The following is an 18406-nucleotide window of genomic DNA, read 5'->3' as shown; positions in this document are numbered from 1 at the left end:
AAAAGCAGATGAAGAGCCGTTATTAGTTCGAGTGAGCTAGGGAATATTCTTGCTCCCTTTGTGGAATTTCAACATGTCAAAATCTGTCATTTTTGGGGAAAAAATGTGTGGTATCTGATTGTTTCCAGCTCATTTAATTATTTTCAACTTGGAATTCTCATGACTTTTATATTGTGGGTTGAATCATATATAAAAACTTGCCAGCTTATCAAATATGTTACTTGCTATTCCAAATGTTAGAATACGGTAATCAGCACTTGACCCATCTGTCATGTGGTTTACAATATCAGCACAGCAAACATCCTATAACAATAGTCTCTCCTTCAACACAGGCACAGAGCACTATCAGCTTCTGCAATTCTCTCTCTTTAATGAGTGTCTCATTAACCTCAGACCTGGTCCTTTCTAATGGTTCTCGTTTATAAAGCAATCTGTATGGTGATTGCCAAGTTTGCTTCTTGGTTTGCTTGAATTTTTCAACTGGGAAAATGAATTTTACTGCAGGCTTACAGGAAATGCAATTCTAGCACCATTAATTTAAAAAAAAATGAGAAATAAGGATAAATATAATATTCTGGAAAAACCATCTCTTAAAAGCAAAAGTTCATGTCATTCTTTTCTTGTGGGATCACCTCAATGTTTGAAAGGAAAGACCAAAAAAAAAAAAACAAAAAAAAAAAGAAAAATCTATTCACTATTCTCCTCTTACTTAAATCTTTTGTTTGGAAATGACTGCATGTAAATAGAATTATAAAAAAAATTTAAAGGACAGCTATATAAAGGAAGGCAACTACTAATCTCTTCTTTATAAAAAGGTACTCCATATTTTATGTTTTGTTAAAATCTGGTTTCCACCTATAGCTGGGCGGAAAGTTGGGTGCATCTCTGGTAACACCTTCTTCTGGCTCTTTGAATGTGTATTACTTGAGTGTGCAATTCTTAGGGAAACTCCTCATTTATTCTTCCCAGATAACAGAACCTGTGTGAACCACTTGATATGGTGCTTTATAAAACAATGACATGTCCCCAGGCTGAACCATAACCGGCGAGGCAGCAGATACATATTTCAGCTCAATGGGTCTTGATGAAAATTCGTAAAGGGATTCCCTCCTGCCAACTGTCTGTCCAGAATTCTGACAGTGAGGTTTGCCACCATAGAAAAACAAGCTCCCTATTTTTTTCCTCACAGAGCAAAACAAAAACATCATACCTTGGTTTCCAACTTCATTTACCCAATTACCATTGCTCATGTTTACACAATTAAATCTGCTTGGCTTCCAGAGAGGGAGTTAAATGTGACTGCAGAAAAATAAAAAGAGAATTCCTCTGCAGCTCAGCTAAGCCAAGGAAGAGAGGCATCCAGGAGTGAGAGGCTCTCCAATTAGCCCTTAAATAACCTGACCGTCTCTGTTCCAGCAAATGAATTGCCAGTCCCTGAAATATCATATGAAAGATGGATATGGTTGATGGAAAGCCCACTTACAACCAAGTTCCAACCTATTTATGTGTTGCTGAAGATGCCAGTGTTTGTATTACACTATTACTAAAAATAACTAGCCTGGAGCAATTCACTAGGATTTGGGGGTAGGGGTGGATAAAAGCTAGAGTAGGAAAGGAATGCTAAGCAGATAGCCACAACACGCTTTCCAGAATACCCTGCCTCCCTAAACTGATGGCTCCACGGACCATACATTTAGCGCAGGGCTATAATTCAACATAATTTCTTTAGTGGGGCATGCCCTCATATACACTTGTTTCCCTGTATCTTCATCACTCCCTTTCAGAAGATTCCATCTTTAGGACAGTATAAACTATATGGTAATAAAGACCAGTGGATGAATCATGGATCGTTTTCTCTATTCTTTTCATTGCAACCATCTCTGTCTCTTCCCCATAAGGACACGGGCGGCACGGCCTGTCCATTCTATCTCTAACATGTCTCCTGACTTTATCTCCCACTGTACGAGATCATGTGCCCACACTCTTGCTGTGGGGGGGTAGACATGCAACTCAAGTCTCATCACCTCCACCTCAACTGTTGCTAAAGACTCCAAGCCAGCATTTAGTTCCTTCCATCCCCTGTAGTTCATTGATCATGCAGGGTCCATGCTGATCTCCATAAAGCACATATCTGAACCTGTCATTCTCCTGCTCAAAAGCCTTTAAGAGCCTTCACTCCTCTCCCCACCAAAAAGAGCTATGCCTTCATAACACAGGCTCAAGTCCTCTGTTGATACCTCTACTTGAGCACTTATGGCTCCTTAATAATGGCCAATTATATGTATGTTTGTCTTCCCCTAAGCCCAATGAATTCTTTATTTCTAGGGGCTAGAACAGTACCTGGCCCAGGGCAGGTCCTCAAATATTGGTGGAAGGAAATCCTCAGTGGATCCTGCCCAATGGTGTGCTTCCATGGAAAACCAAATACTCTGTGGTTGCCATGTGCATAAAAACTATACAGCAACTTTTATCTTTTACCCAAAGCCCCTGGTTACTTAACAAATGCATTAAGCTGAATTGCTGAATAGTAAACATTATAACTTAAACCTCCAAACCAGAGAACAACTTCAGGTGTCTTAATGTGATGAAAAAATTATTTAAGATAAATAAAATTATTTGTATTTAAATTAAAATAAATTATATCCACAAGAAAGAAATAATGCTATTATAATATTTTTTTTCTCCAATTTCGTATCTTTGTATCCCAAGTCAGGCTTTGTCCCTGAGACTGAGATGTTGCACCTAATAAAAGTAAAGTTAATTCTGGATAGACACAGTAGTGGACATCTCTTATTCTTGTATGTGCAGTTGCCTTGCTCAGAAATGCCTCTCCTCCACTCCATGTGGCTCTAGTGGGAATGCAAGCAATAAATCCTACAGGGACAGTCATGTGAGCCAAGCCAGGCCAACCATAGCATCCCAACACCACCATGGGTATTGTGATTGGCTCAGGGATTAACATGTGACCCTAGCTGGGCCAATGAGACTGTTCTCTGGAATTGTATATAGTTTCATAGGGAAGAAAGTTCTTTTTCCTCCAGCGTCATTGGCTAGGATTAAAAGCTGGTGCTATCTGTGGCTATGTTGCTCCCAACCTCTCCTACAATGACCCCCAGTCACATTAAAGAAGCCTGTCAACAGTTGGAGAGATCAAAACAAACTAAAAGTCTTTATTTCTGAGCCCAATCCCTCCACGCATTTCCTAGCTACATAGGCCAAAAATGACCTTTTCTTGCTTAAGCTATTTAAGGTTGTTGTGGCTGTTGTTGTTGTTTTTGAGCACTTGCTCTAGCAAGAATACTGATGTAATAGTACTATTAAATATTCACCCAGCCCCCAAATAAACTTTCACATATATGGCCACAAGCTCTCTGGGACAGGATCTTGGGGCATCTGGAAGGATGATGAGCAGAGGCAAACACTTCAACAAGGCCCAGGGACATCCCAGACAGTTCTTCTTGGGAACCAGCCCTTTACCTCCATGACATCCTCCTCCCTGCCATGCATCAAAGACCCTGGCCTAGGTGAAATCCCCATGTGTTGCATTCCTGCAGCATCTTGCATCTGCCTCTACAGCACAGTCACCAGATGAAATTACTTGTTTTATGCCTGTGTTCTCCAGTTTATTTGGAGCTCCCCAAGGGTAGGGACCTCGGTTGCTTTTCCTCTTTGCTCCCTCCCCTGGTGCCTGGCACAGGCCCTGGAACTTAGTGGGTGTTTAACAAATATATGTGGAACTGTATTGCGATGTTTTATTTTGAAATTTATGATAAAGAGATAGATCAGCTGCCTCTTCTATTCTGCTGACATCCAAACTGCAACCCCTGCCTCAGCACCTTCAGCATCACCTGAGAGTTTGTCAGATTTCCAGGCTCCACACCAGATCTGCCAAATCAGAATCTACGTCTTAACAAGATCCCCAGAGATTTGTATAAACATCAAATTTTGAGAAGCATTGTTTTATATTCCATTTCTGAAATCAAATAATATGTCTATATTGCACATTTGGATTTGGAGGTTTCCTTTTAAATAACAATACACAAATAATAACATATATAAAATTATACCTCTATAGATAGACAGATAGATAGATAGTAATGGGTGCTTACTATATGCCAGGCACTGTGTTAAGAGCTTTGTTTGGAAATATGTGTTTTAATCTTTGCAACAATCCTTTGGGAGGAGGAACCATTATTAACCTCTTTGACAGAAGACAAAAGGGAGACTTAAACTCATTGGAGCCAAGATTGTGATTTAAATTTTTGGTATAACAGATCCTGAGTGCTCAGGCTGGTCCTGGGGTACTGTTTTCTTGGAGCTGTATGTTTAGGATTCTAGTGTGCGGATGCCTGGCTTCTTCAGCTGTCACATTGGAAGCAAGGCCAGTTACTAAATTGTGAGTGGGGCCAGTATCTCTTGGCTAAAAGACAAGGCAGCCTGGTGGCAGGGGCTGGAGGGGAGTGGGTATGTGTGAAGGCCCTAAATAGTGTGCAGGACCCCAGACTAGAGTCACTCACTGCCCATCTTATTTTGAAACTGGCTTCTTTTCTCTAAGCCTTGGTTTTCCCACCTGTCAAATGAAGCTTTGGGATTCAGTGATTGCGAAACCCCTTTGTGGTGATATAATTTTATCATTAATAATCACAGGTGTTTCGTGGTATAGAAGTTGAAAGTGTGGGCTTTGGAATTAGGCTTGTGTTCAAATTCTGTCTCTACAACTAACCAGCTATGTGGCCTTGGACCCAGTTACTTCACATCTATTTCTATTTCTCTGTATTTATACAGACAACAGAGTGATTTCTTATTTCATGGAGTGTAAGAGGCACATTTTTAACATTTCTGAAACTGGAAGCATCTTACATTTGATGGCATGTCACAATTTAGTTGGCAGCATTATTTTATTCTTAGGAGTACATAAATTAATAGTGTGTCTTATAATTGATGGCTTTTAGATTCAATGAAATATGGTAATAAAATACTTATCTCATAGAATTGTTGTGAAAATTAAATGAGATATGCATGTATCTACTTGGCACATACTAAATTCTCAATAAATGACAGTTGTTATCATGATTATGATTGGCAGCATGTCTTTTTCTTCTCTGGTAGAAGAGACATTAGTTTCATATTTATCGATTCGGAGCATATTTTTAACACACCCTCTCTTCCTCCAAGATCTTCCTTGGTGAGAGTGTTTGAAACATGTTTCTCCTTGCCCTCCTCATTTTTTATAAAGTATAGATGAGATACTAGTCTACAGAATAATTTTGGCTTGGAAACCCTGATTTTTGTATCACTAAAACAAGAAGGATGAAAAGAAAAACATTTAGTCCCTTGTGTATAAGATATGAAGCATGAGATGGTCCTCGATTTAGGATTTTAGGATGGCCTGGATCTTGCTGAGATGGATTTGCCCTCACTGGTTTCTTGGGTGGGTGACTCCATACTGTGTGTGGTGAGTATCACGATCTTGCTTGTCCCCTTTTTCTCCTTCTACTGGACTTGGACCTATAAGAAGTTTGATGGAGATGGGAAAAGATACAGAAACTCAACACTACAGAATCTGCTTGGAAGTCCTTTGGATAGATTTGGCTTGCTCTAGAAGGTTTCTGTCACTTGGGAAGAAAAGAAAAATCTTCAGTTCTTTGGCAATCTCAGGGAATCTCAACTGTCCTCAGAAGACTTCGCAGGGGAAAGATTTTGGCAATTATCTGGTCCCAGAAAGGACTGCTCTGTTTTTTGGTTGTCTTCCTGAATTAAAAGTTGTATACTTTTGTATTTATCCACTGAGTGAAAGGGTATTATCCAAATGCCCGTCACATTAGCTGGAAAGACTGCATGGTGGAAAGAGACAAAAAACAACAACAACAACAACAACAAAAAATGGTGTTTGAATTTAGAGTGATCTGTGTTCAAATCCTGCTGGAAAATGTCATTTATCCTTTCCAAATCTCAGCCTCCTCATCTGTAAGAGGGGCAATAATGAAGCATTCTCCATGGGACTAAGGTAAAGAATGAATCAGATCACCATGTAAAGTCCTTAGCACAGTGCTTGGGCCCATGGGTAGACTGACTGTCTGTCTGTCTGTCTATCTATCTAATTTTGCAAATCCTTGCCATATTTGAAGGAAAAATTGTTTTATTTCAAGTTCCAGGAGAACTGTTCCGATGCTCAGAAAATTATGCAAGTATTTAGCCAAGAACTGAGGCAAAACAGCAATAGCAGCGTAGACTTTCTCAGAGCTTGCTGGGTTCACAACGTGTGATGGTTTAAATGGAAATGTATTTAAAATAATAGAATTCATTTACAGGAGTCACAGCTTTTCTCTTGTAGAGTAACAGCCTTTTACATTTTTTTCTTGAGATACTGTAATTAAACCAAACATTTAATTTCTAATAATGCTACCAGACAGAAAGCATAAGCCCACCAAAATGCCATCTGCAGAGTCCCGGAGCCTTGCAAAACACAGCCTGACCGAAGGACTCTGCAGCTGTCTGTATTTCACCCCGATTTGTACATGTAATTCCAGCTGTGCCGGGCCACCTGTACGCATTCAGTTTTGCATGCCTATCCAGCGATTCAGGCTTTGTTTCCCTCGAAGGAAATTGAAAAGGGAGGGAGAGGGTAAGAAAAAAGATGTAAAGATTGGGAAAGAAGTGATTATGATTTCTATTATGACTGAGATCTACTTTGCCAAGAAGAGGCCTTGGATGTACCAAGCTTCAAATCCAACTCTGCTTTGACCTTAACTTTTAGGTCCAGTTTTACTCTCTTCCTCCTCCTCCATCCTTTCTCTCCATGCCAGCCAGTATGATTTTTCTGGAGTGCAAAACACCAAGCTGTTGTCCCCTTGCTTGAAGAGTTTTCAGTGGCTCTTTATCACCTTTGGAAGTGAGACATGTGGGATTTTTCTTGCGAAAAATCTGCATGCAAAAGTTGGTATGGGGCTTCCCTGGTGGCGCAGTGGTTGAGAGTCCACCTGCCGATGCAGGGGAAATGGGTTCGTGCCCCGGTCCAGGAAGATCCCACATGCCGCGCAGCGGCTGGGCCCGTAAGCCATGGCTGCTGAGCCTGCACATCCGGAGCCTGTGCTCCGCAACGGGAGAGGCCACAACAGTGAGAGGCCTGCGTACCGCAAAAAAAAAAAAAAAAAAAAAGTTGGTATAAAGCCAGCTGAAAAACCTTTGGACCATGAGAGACAGTCTGAACTCTGTATTATGAAGGCACGTAAAGATCTTGGAGATATTGCCTCCTGCGTCTGTTGCCATCCTCAGCACCCACTCCTGCCATCATTTCACCCTGCTGTGCAGCCACATCGAATTATGGAGTAGTTCAGAGTGTGGCCTCTATCTGGCCTCAGATGCTCCCTCTGCTGATTTTTTTTTTTTTTTTTAACATCTTTATTGGAGTATAACTGCTTTATAATGGTGTGTTAGTTCCTGCTGTATAACAAAGTGAATCAGCTATACATATACATATATCCCTGTATCTCCTCCCTCTTGCGTCTCCCTCTCACCCTCCCTATCTCACCCCTCTAGGTGGTCATAAAGCACCGAGCTGATCTCCCTGTGCTATGCAGCTGCTTCCCACTAGCTATCTATTTTACATTTGGTAGTATATATAAGTCCATGACACTCTCTCACTTTGTCCCAGCTTACCCTTCCCCCTCCCCGTGTCCTCAAGTCCATTCTCTACGTCTGCGTCTTTATTCCTGTCCTGCCACTACGTTCTTCAGAACCATTATGTTGTTTTTTTAGATTCCATATACATGTGTTAGCATACGGTATTTGTTTTTCTCTTTCTGACTTACTTCACTTTGTATGACAGTCTCTAGGTCCATCCACCTCACTACAAATAACTCAATTTTGTTTCTTTTAATGGCTAATATTCCATTGTACATATGTGCCACATCTTCTGTATCCATTCATCTGTTGATGGACACTTAGGTTGCTTCCATGTCCTGGCTATTGTAAATAGAGCTGCAAAGAACATTGTGGTACATGACTGTTTTTGAATTATGGATTTCTCAGAGTATATGCCCAGTAGTGGGATTGCTGGGTTGTATGGCAGTTCTATTTTTAGTTTTTTAAGGAACCTCCATACTGTTCTCCATAGTGGCTGTACCAATTTACATTCCCACCAACAGTGCAAGAGGGTTCCCTTTTCTCTACACCCTCTCCAGCATTTACTGTTTGCAGATTTTTTGATGATGGCCATTCTGACTGGTATGAGGTGATACCTCATCGTAGCTTCGATTTGCATTTCTCTAATGATCAGTGATGTTGAGCATCCTTTCATGTGTTTGTTGGCAATCTGTATAACTTCTTTGGAGAAATGTCTATTTAGGTCTTCTGCCCATTTTTGGATTGGGTTGTTTGTTTTTTTTGATATTGAGCTGCATGAGCTGCTTGTATATTTTGGAGATTAATCCTTTGTTGGTTGATTCATTTGCAAATATTTTCTCCCATTCTGAGGGTTGTCTTTTTGTCTTGTTTATGGTTTCCTTTGCTGTGCAAAAGCTTTTAAGTTTCACTAGGTCCCAGTTGTTTATTTTTGTTTTTATTTCCATTTCTCTAGGAGGTGGGTCAAAAAGGATTTTGCTGTGATTTATGTCATGGAGTGTTCTGCCTATGATTTCCTCTAAGAGTTTGATAGTGTCTGGCCTTAAATCCATTTGGAGTTTATTTTTGTATACGTTGTTAGAGAGTGTTCTAACTTCATTCTTTTACATGTAGCTGTCCAGTTTTCACAGCACCACTTATTGAAGAGGCTGTCTTTTCTCCATTGTATACTCTTGCCTCCTTTATCAAAAATAAGGTGACCATACGTGCATGGGTTTATCTCTGGGATTTCTATCCTGTTCCATTGATTGATGTTTCTGTTTTTGTGCCAGTACCATACTGTCTTGATTAGTATAGTGTGAAGTCCAGGAGCCTGATTCCTCCAGCTCCGTTTTTCTTTCTCAAGCTTGCTTTGGCTATTTGGGGTCTTTTGTGTTTCCATACAAACTGTGAAATTTTTTGTTCTACTTTTGTGAAAAATGTCATTGGTAGTGGATAGGGATTGCACTGAATCTGTAGATTTCTTTGGGTAGTATAGTCATTTTCACAATGTTGATTATTCCAATCCAAGAACATGGCATATCTCTCTATCTGTTTGTATCATCTTTAATTTCTTTCATCAGTGTCTTATAGTTTTCTGCATACAGGTCTTTTGTCTCCTTAAGTAGGTTTATTCCTAGGTAGTTTATTATTTTTGTAGCAATGGTAAATGGGAGTGTTTCCTTAATTTCTCTTTCAGATTTTTCATCATTAGTGTATAGGAATGCAAGAGATTACTGGCATTAATTTTGTATCCTGCAACTTTACCAAATTCATTTATAAGATCTAGTAGTTTTCTGGTAGCATCTTTAGGATTCTCTATGAATAGTATCATGTCATCTGCAAACAGTGCCAGCTTTACTTCTCCTTTTCCGATTTGGAGTCCTTTTATTTCTTTTTCTTCTCTGATTGCTGTGGCTAAAACTTCCAAAACTATGTTGAATAATAGTGATGAGAGTGGGCAACCTTGCCTTCTTCCTGATCGTAGTGGAAATGGTTTCAGCTTTTTACCATTGAGAGCGATGTTGGCTGTGGGTCTGTCATATACGGCCTTTATTATGTTGAAGTAAGTTCCCTCTATGCCTACTTTCTAGAGGGTTTTTATCATAAATGAGTATTGAATTTTGTTGAAAGCTGTTTCTGCATCTTGAGATGATCATATGGTTTTTCTCCTTCAATTTGGTAATATGGTGTATCACACTGATTGATTTGCATATATTGAAGGATCCTTGCATTCCTAGGATAAACCCCACTTGATCATGGTGTATGATCCTTTGAATGTGTTGTTGGATTCTCTTTGCTAGTATTTTGTTGAGGATTTTTGCATCTATGTTCATCAGTGATATTGGCCTGTAGTTTTCTTTTATTGTGGCACCTTTGTCTGGTTTTGGTATCAGGGTGATGGTGGCCTCATAGAATGAGTTTGGGAGTTTTCCTCCCTCTGCTATATTTTGGAAGAATTTGAGAAGGATAGGTGTTAGCTCTTCTCTAAATGTTTCATAGAATTCACCTGTGAAGCCATCTGGTCCTGGGCTTTAGTTTGTTGGAAGATTTTTATTCAGTTTCAATTTCAGTGCTTGTGATTGATCTGTTTATATTTTCTATTTCTTCCTGGTTCAGTCTCGGAAGGTTGCACTTTTATAAGAATTTGTCCATTTCTTCCAGGTTGTCCTTTTTATTGGCATTTTATTGGCATAGACTTGCTTGTAGTAATCTCTCATGATCCTTTGTATTTCTGCAGTGTCAGTTGTTACTTCTCCTTTTTCATTTCTAATTCTATTGATTTGAGTCTTCTCCCTTTTTTTCTTGATGAGTCTGGTTTATCAATTTTGTTTATCTTCTCAAAGAAACAGCTTGTAGTTTTATTGATCTTTGCTATTGTTTCCTTCATTTCTTATTCATTTATTTCTGATCTGATCTTTATTTCTTTCCTTCTGCTAACTTCGGGGCTTTTTGGTCTTCTTTCTCTAATTGCTTTAGGTGTAAGGTTATCTTGTTTATTTGAGGTGTTTCTTGAGGTAGGATTGTATTGCTATAAACCTCCCTCTTAGAACTGCTTTTGCTGCATCCCATAGGTTTTGGGTTGTCATGTTTTCACTCTCATGTGTTTCTAGGTATTTTTTTAATTTCCTCTTTGATTTCTTCAGTGATCTCTTGGTTATTTAGTAGTGTATTGTTTAGCCTCCTTGTGTTTGTATTTTTTACAGATTTTTTTCCTGTAATTGATATCTAGTGTCATAGCGTTGTGGTTGGAAAAGATACTTGATACGATTTCAATTTTCTTAAATTTACCAAGGCTTGATTTCTGACCCAAAATATGATCTATCCTGGAGAACGTTCCATGAGCACTTGAGAAGAAAGTGTAATCTGCTGTTTTTGGATGGAATGTCCTATAAATATCAATTAGGTCCATTCTGTTTAATGTATCACTGAAAGCTTGTGTTTCCTTATTTATTTTTATTTTGGATGATCTGTCCATTGGTGAAAGTGGGGTGCTAAAGTCCCCTACTATGATTGTGTTACTGTTGATTTCCCCTTTTATGGCTGTTAACATTTGCCTTATGTATTCACGTGCTCCTGTGTTGGGTGCATAAATATTTATAATTGTTATATCTTCTTCTTGGATTGATCCCTTGATCATTATGTACTGTCCTTTGTCTCTTGTAATAGTCTTTATTTTAAAGTCTATTTTGTCTGATATGGGAATTGCTACTCCAGCTTTCTTTTGATTTCCGTTTGCATGGAATATCTTTTTCCATCCTGCCACTTTCAGTCTGTATGTGTCCCTAGGTCTGAAGTGGGTCTCTTGTAGACAGCATATATACGGGTCTTGTTTTTGTATCCATTCAGCCAGTCTATGTCTTTTGGTTGGAGCATTTAATTCATTTACATTTAAGGTAGTTATCAATATGTATGTTCCTATTACCATTTTCTTAATTGTTTTGGGTTTGTTATTGTAGGTCTTTTCCTTCTCTTGTGTTTCCTGCCTAGAGAAGTTCCTTTAGCATTTGTTGTAGAGCTGGTTTGGTGGTGCTGAATTCTCTTAGCTTTTGCTTGTCTGTAAAGGTTTTAATTTCTCCATCAAATCTGAATGAGATCCTTGCTGGGTAGAGTAATCTTGGTTGTAGGTTTTTCCCTTTCATCACTTGAAATATGTCCTGCCACTCCCTTCTGGCGTGCAGAGTTTCTGCTGAAAGATCAGCTGTTAACCTTATGGGAATTCCCTTGCATGTTAGTTGTTGCTTTTCCCTTGCTACAATTTAATTGTATTTAATTTTTGATAGTTTAATATGTGTCTTGGCATGTTTCTCCTTGGATTTATCCTGTATGGGACTCTCTGTGCTTCCTGGACTTGTTTGACTATTTCCTTTCCCATATTAAGGAAGTTTTCAACTAATATCTCTTCAAATATTTTCTCAGTCCCTTTCTTTTTCTCTTCTTCTTCTGGGACCCTTATAATTTGAATGTTAGTGCACTTAATGTTGTCCCAGAGGTCTCTGAGACTGTCCTCAATTCTTTTCATTCTTTTTTTTTTTATTCTGCTCTGCAGTAGTTATTTCCATTATTTTATCTTCCAGGTCACTTATTCATTCTTCTGCCTCAGTTATTCTGTTATTGATTCCTTCTAGAGAATTTTTAATTTCATTTATTGTGTTGTTCATCATTGTTTGCTCTTTAGTTCTTCTAGGTCCTTGTTAAATGTTTCTTATATTTTCTTCATTCTATTTCCAGATTTTGGATCATCTTTACTATAATTAGTCTGAATTCTTTTTCAGGTAGACTGCCTATTTCCTCTTCATTTATTTGGTCTGGTGGGTTTTTATCTTGCTCCTTCATCTGCTGTGTATTTCTCTGTCTTCTCATTTTGCTTAACTTACTGTGTTTGGGGTCCCCTTTTTGCAGGCTGCAGGTTCGTAGTTCCCGTTGTTTTTGGTGTCTGCCCAGTGGCTAAGGTTGGTTCAGTGGGTTGTGTAGGCTTCCTGGTAGAGGGGACTATTGTCTCTGTTCTGGTGGATGAGGCTGGATCTTGCCTTTGTAGTGGGCAGGACTGCGTCTGGTGGTGTGTTTTGGGGTGTCTGTGACCTTATTATGATTTTAGGCAGCCTCTCTGCTAATGGTTGGGGTTGTGTTCCTGTCTTGTTAGTTGTTTGGCATAGTGTGTCCAGCACTGTAGCTTGCTGGTCATTGAGTGGAGCTGGGTGTTAGCATTGAGATGGAGATCTCTGGGAGAGCTCTCACCGTTTGATATTACGTGGGGCCGGGAGGTCTCTGGTAGACCAGTGTCCTGGACTCAGCTCTCCCACCTCAGAGGCTCAGATCTGACACTGGCCAGAGCACCAAGGCCCTGTCAGCCACATGGCTCAGAAAAAAAGGGAGGAAAAAAAGAAAGAAAGAAAACAAATAAATAAATAAAATAAAGTTATTAAAATAGAAAAAAATTATTAAAAATAAAGAAATAAAAAAGTAATTAGAAAGAAGAGAGCAACCAAACCAAAAAAACAAATCCACCAATGATAACCAGAGCTAAAAACTATACTAAAAAACAAACAAACAAAAAAACTGGACAGCCATGGGCTTCCCTGGTGGCGCAGTGGTTGAGAGTCTGCCTGCCAATGCAGGGGACACAGGTTCGTGCCCCGGTCCGGAAAGATCCCACATGCCGCAGAGCGGCTAGGCCCGTGGGCCATGGACGCTGAGCCTGCGCTTCTGGAGCCTGTGTTCCGCAACGGGAGAGGCCACAGCAGTGAGAGGCCCGCGTACTGCAAAAAAAAACAAAACAAACAAAAAAAAACACTTGACAGCCAGAACCCTAGGACAAATGCCAAATGCAAAGCTATACAGACAAAGTCACACAAAGAAGCATACACATACACACTCACAAAAAGAGAAAAAGGAAAAAAATATATTTTTTTAAAAAAAGGAAGAGAGCAACCAAATCAATAAACAAAAATAAACATAAAACCAGAAACAAATTAGATGCAGAAAGCAAACCCCAAGGCTATAGTTGCTCCCAAAGTCCACTGTCTCAATTTTGGGATGATTTGTTGTCTATTCAGGTATTCCACAGATGCAGGGTACATCAAGTTGACCGTGGAGATTTAATCCGCTGCTCCTGAGGCTGATGGGAGAGATTTCCCTTTCTCTTCTTTGTTTGCACAGCTCCTGGGGGTCAGCTTTGGATTTGGCCCCACCTCTGTGTGTAGGTCACCTGAGGGCGTCTTTTGGGAAGTCTGAGGTCTTATGCCAGCATTCAGTAGGTGTTTCGTAGGAGTTGTTCCACATGTAGATGTAGTTTTGATGTATTTGTGGGGAGGAAGGTGATCTCCACGTCTTACTCCTCCACCATCTTGAAGGCCTGCCCAACTATTTTTCTTTTTGTTCTTTTTTTTCCCCTGAGGACCTTGGCGCTGACCACATCATGCGCTCAGGCCGTCACATGCCTGGGTGCCCCAGCTCTGCTTACTCTTAAAAAGACTCTAGCTTCACTTAATCTTCTAGGAGTGTGTTATTTAACCTCTCCATATCTCAGTTTGCTCATCTCTAAAATGGGAATAATAGTAGTAGCTACCTCAGAAGGGGTTTTGAGGATTAAATGAGTGAATATACATAAAGTACTTAGAGTTGTACCTGGTGTGTAATACACACTTAATAAGCTTTAGCTATTTTTATTAACTCTACGGTTTTATGTATTTGCACATATTACTCTCTTTATCTAGGGTGCCTCTACACTTTCCAATCCCACCTCCTTTTCACTGATTCTATTTCATCTTTCAAGATGAAGTCCAAGCTTGCCATTCTTGTGAAGACTTCCATGGTTTTCTGACAAGGCCCTCTTACATACAACTCTATACCAATCGGTGTTGCTGCATACTGAATTTGTAATTTACACTTATGTACCTATTTACATATGCTCCATAAGGGTAACAGCTGTTTCCTCTTGTTTACATAGTCCCTGGCTTTCACCACTGTACCTGGCACATGGTAGTCTCCCACTAAGCACTTGTCTAATGAATGAACGAATGAATGAGTGAATGAATAAATGAACACCTTTCCTTCCAGGGAGAAAAAGGCCTGTATGCCTTGAACACAGGTTTTTGAGTCTTCAAATACTTATTGCTAGCCTGATGCTTGGCGTGTGCTCAAAAATGCTTTCTGAACTGATTGGAAATGCATTCAATTCTAACCAGATGATAATTATCTTTGGAGAATCCTTTAGACCTTAAAACCATGATCCATACTATATATTTATTACAGTTTTAAGTTCGAGCTTTCCTCAAAGTATACTCAGAAGTTTGGGGACCAAACAAGAAGGAAATTACCAAAGCCAGAAAACATTTAAGGGTTTTCCTCTCATGAAACTTCTAGCAACGGCCCCTGTTTAGCCACCTGTGCATGCATCCTGTCTCATCACATGATACATACAAGAACAACACGGACACAACTCCTCTCTGCCTTGGCCGAGAAACATTCATCAAAGAACACAAACTTCTCAATAGGGCAGAAAACAGGAAAAAGAAATGAAAAACAAAGAGGAAGATTAGTTTGCTTCAGTCACTGTTTTTTTTAAAAAAGCACATGAGGCCAAATCACTGGAATCCTGAAACCAAAGATGAAATGAAGCTCCACAGCAAACCAGGGTTCTGTTCCTTCAAAACTTATGCCTTTACAGAAATTCTGCTCTATAGAGGTCAACATCTAGTGGGCATGAGATGTAGTTAGACAGCACAAATTAACTCCTTAAGTATTACTGCAACTCCACATCAGTCTTTGGGAGTACATACATTAAGGAGCTATTAAAAAACAAAAACAGAAACAAAAACTAAATATAACTCAACAGTCCTGATGGTTTATAATGCATATACAATTGGTTCACCTGCGTCCTTTTGATTCTCTATTTGAAAGAGAAAGCACAACAAGGAGAGAAGAGAGAGAGAAACAAGAACACATATGCAAGGATTAATGAGCAAGTGAACCAAAATGCCCCCCACTTATGTGTGATACATGATATTGGAAAGAAAAAGTTGCCCTTGAGTTCCCACCGCCCAGAAGTGTGGGGTCAATGCTGCACAAATAGAAAATTAGTCAAATTAAGTTTAATGTGAAATCAAGCTGTGACACATACATGAACTCTCCAAGTGACAACTAAGTCATATGTTCTAGCCAGAGCTTAGAGGACGAGGACAACTCCAAATCTCCAGAAAGAACAAGAAAAAGCTTCCCAGTTTGCGAGAACAGACAGGAGGCATATAAGATCTAACTTTTACAGAGAATGGACCACCCTGTGTGATCTACCTACAACAGTTTGTCATCCTAAACATGGAAAAGAAGGCACGGTTTTGCCCCAACTGTCCTTTATCTGACACCTAACACATCGCTCCCCACCTAGCTGCTACCTTTTGATTGTGTACCAGTGACAAGCACTTTACAAATTGGGGTTACACACAAGCAAAGTAAAAATGCATTCAGGTCACAGACAGAGAATAACTGAAAAACTTACAGACAAATCTGAGTTTATCACAAACAAATGGCTTAATTGTCTAACCTGTGTTAGGCTGATAAAAGTGACTGGACTTCTCACACTGGGTTTCACAGACAGAATCAACAGACAAGCCAATGCTAAAAAACTTGAAGCAAGGAGAGTGAGTTGGTTTGGATCTGAATTTTCTTGAAATAATGAAAACAGAAAGAGTGAAGACAGCATGGCGAGGAGGTGGTAGGTACTCACGAATGGTTAAATCCATCACTTGGGAGGCCAAGCAGAAGACAGGATGCTCATACATTTCTCTCTTTTTCCCTATAAAAGAGGATTTGGGCATGCAAGAGGCTTAGGTCAGAGGTCAAGAGGTTATAGGTCATAGGTTAGAGGAAAACGTTACATTAGCTCGAAGGAAAATAGCCACAGAATATTTTGGGATAAACACAGGATAAAAGAAAAAGGAGTTTCAAAATTGGAGATCTACTGGATTAACCATTCAGCATGCCGTGAGTCACGAGAGAGATTGTGACCATGATTTTACACGTCTCTTTAGAATTATTTGCAAGAATACAATGACTGAAAACATCATGAATAAAGGGAAACAGAATTTCATTGATTGAAGGCTCCAAGATACTAAGGATTTCAGACTTTAGTATCTAAGGCTCTTGAGGTATTTCTTCATAAACATAGTCTCCAGCAATATTACTACAACTTCTTTCCAACATTCTCAGGGAACTAAGCTGTTAATGGTCACAGAGAATCTCAAATGTCAAAATGCAAGATTTCTTTGCCAGGGGTAGGATCAGAACCTTGTAAAAGAAAGTTATCTGGTAGTAATATCTTTAAAGCTGCCATGTCTCAGCCTATGGTGGACTATGTTCATGAAAGAAAACCTGATACATGCAGCCAGAGGATGTTGGGTTGTCTGAATTGACAATCCCAGCATGCTTTGAAATTGGTGTCACAGCCACTTTTGCAGGGGTAACGTCAAAAAGTGGCTGAGCCAATCACGGACAAGGAAGGAGAGAAGCGGAAGAGAGCAGGTAGTGTGGAATGAGGTACTTCTCTGAAAAGAGAGTTGGAAAAAAAAGATTGGTTTCTTCAAAGAATCCCCAGCCCTAAAAGTCACAGTGCAAAAGATAATTAACACAACCAAGAAGAATTGAGGCACAAAAGGAAATTACAGACCAGCTGATCTACTTCAGAAATGAATGCATTTTTACTTACAGATCTTAAAGTTTGTTTTTGGATATATTTATCTGAAAGAAGAGAGCAGATCTTACCAAAAGACTAGTCATAGCTAGACCAAGACCTACACATGAGGCAGCAGACGTGGCAACAGAACGTGTCTTGATCCCATCCCATCCCTGGCCTAGAATTACTAGGTACTTGGTTGACTTTAACAAATACAACCAGTCATTATGTCCTGGGAAGGTAAATGCTGGAATCATTATTTGCTAATATAGCCCTTTAACGATCTCCTTGTTCCTCTATTTTTGTCACTCATTACCAAGTCAAGAGTTGATAAACATCCTTTTAGTGCCCAATTCTTAAGTGTTTCTCCCTGGATGCATAACAACGAATTCATTACCACTGGTACACAATTTGCATTGTCAGACAGACAAAATTGAGAGAGGGAGGACATGGAATGTACAGAACACTGCGTATTTGACACGATCTTAACCTAATTCCCTAAGGAAACAAGGACTTTGGCAGGGTAAGTGATGGGGTTTTGGTAGTTGATTAGGTCTCTCTTATTTTTTCTTTTCCCAGTCATGTCCTGAAGGCAGACTATGGGTATTTGCTGGTTTTGTTTGGATGTTTCACATGAGAGAACATCAGATTCCAGAATGCAGACACATTGAGTTTTGCACACAGAACTTCCACATTTATACACTTACACCACGGTCAAGTTGGGTGTGGTTTTCAAATCACCCTATAGCAGCCAACAGGGTAACAATGAAAAGTGATTAATACCTTTGCAAATGAACAGGTCCCAAAGAACCATATCTTCTCAAGTAGAGTGGACTCAAAGTGCCCTTTGGGCGATTACTTGGTCATTAGTGACCACTTCCCTAAAACTTGAGACAGCAGTGATAACAACCATCCTAGGTTTGGAGTAACAAGATTGAATAAGATCTAAAGCAAACCAGGAGCCATCAGAGACAGCCAAATACTAACCTGCCATCAAGTTTGAAAAGCTACCGAGTGACAAGACACGTTCAAGAGACAAGAAAGAGTTAGGCAAAACCTTGATGTTGCTTTATTCAATTCCTGTTTTACTTCCAATGCTATCAACAGTGGACAACAAACTGTTTAGTTTTCCTC

At 39.6% G+C, this 18406-nt stretch overlaps 1 protein-coding gene across 11 annotated transcripts in view; it reads right to left on the bottom strand.

Moving 5' to 3' along the window:
- Window positions 1-18406, bottom strand: part of CADPS (calcium dependent secretion activator) — a 478170-nt gene that overhangs the window by 105473 nt on the left and 354291 nt on the right. For 3 of the 11 annotated variants that reach the window (XM_081245090.1, XM_081245096.1, XM_081245089.1), the window contains exons 17-18: window positions 16328-16396; window positions 15476-15493 (exon numbers count right to left, since the gene is read on the bottom strand). The exons of 3 other annotated variants lie outside the window; for them this stretch is intronic. In XM_081245090.1, coding sequence (XP_081101216.1) covers window positions 15476-15493; window positions 16328-16396 — 87 coding nt within the window. The remainder of the gene's footprint in view (window positions 1-15475; window positions 15494-16327; window positions 16397-18406) is intronic. 5 more of the 11 variants (XM_081245095.1, XM_081245093.1, XM_081245092.1 and 2 more) reach the window with 2 other exon arrangements.

The sequence above is a fragment of the Mesoplodon bidens genome, assembly GCF_964165515.1.
Source record: "Mesoplodon bidens genome assembly, chromosome: 10".
NCBI lineage: Eukaryota > Metazoa > Chordata > Mammalia > Artiodactyla > Ziphiidae > Mesoplodon > Mesoplodon bidens.
The sequence above is the reverse complement of the archived record's forward strand: the minus strand, read 5'-3'. Positions and strand labels throughout refer to the sequence as shown.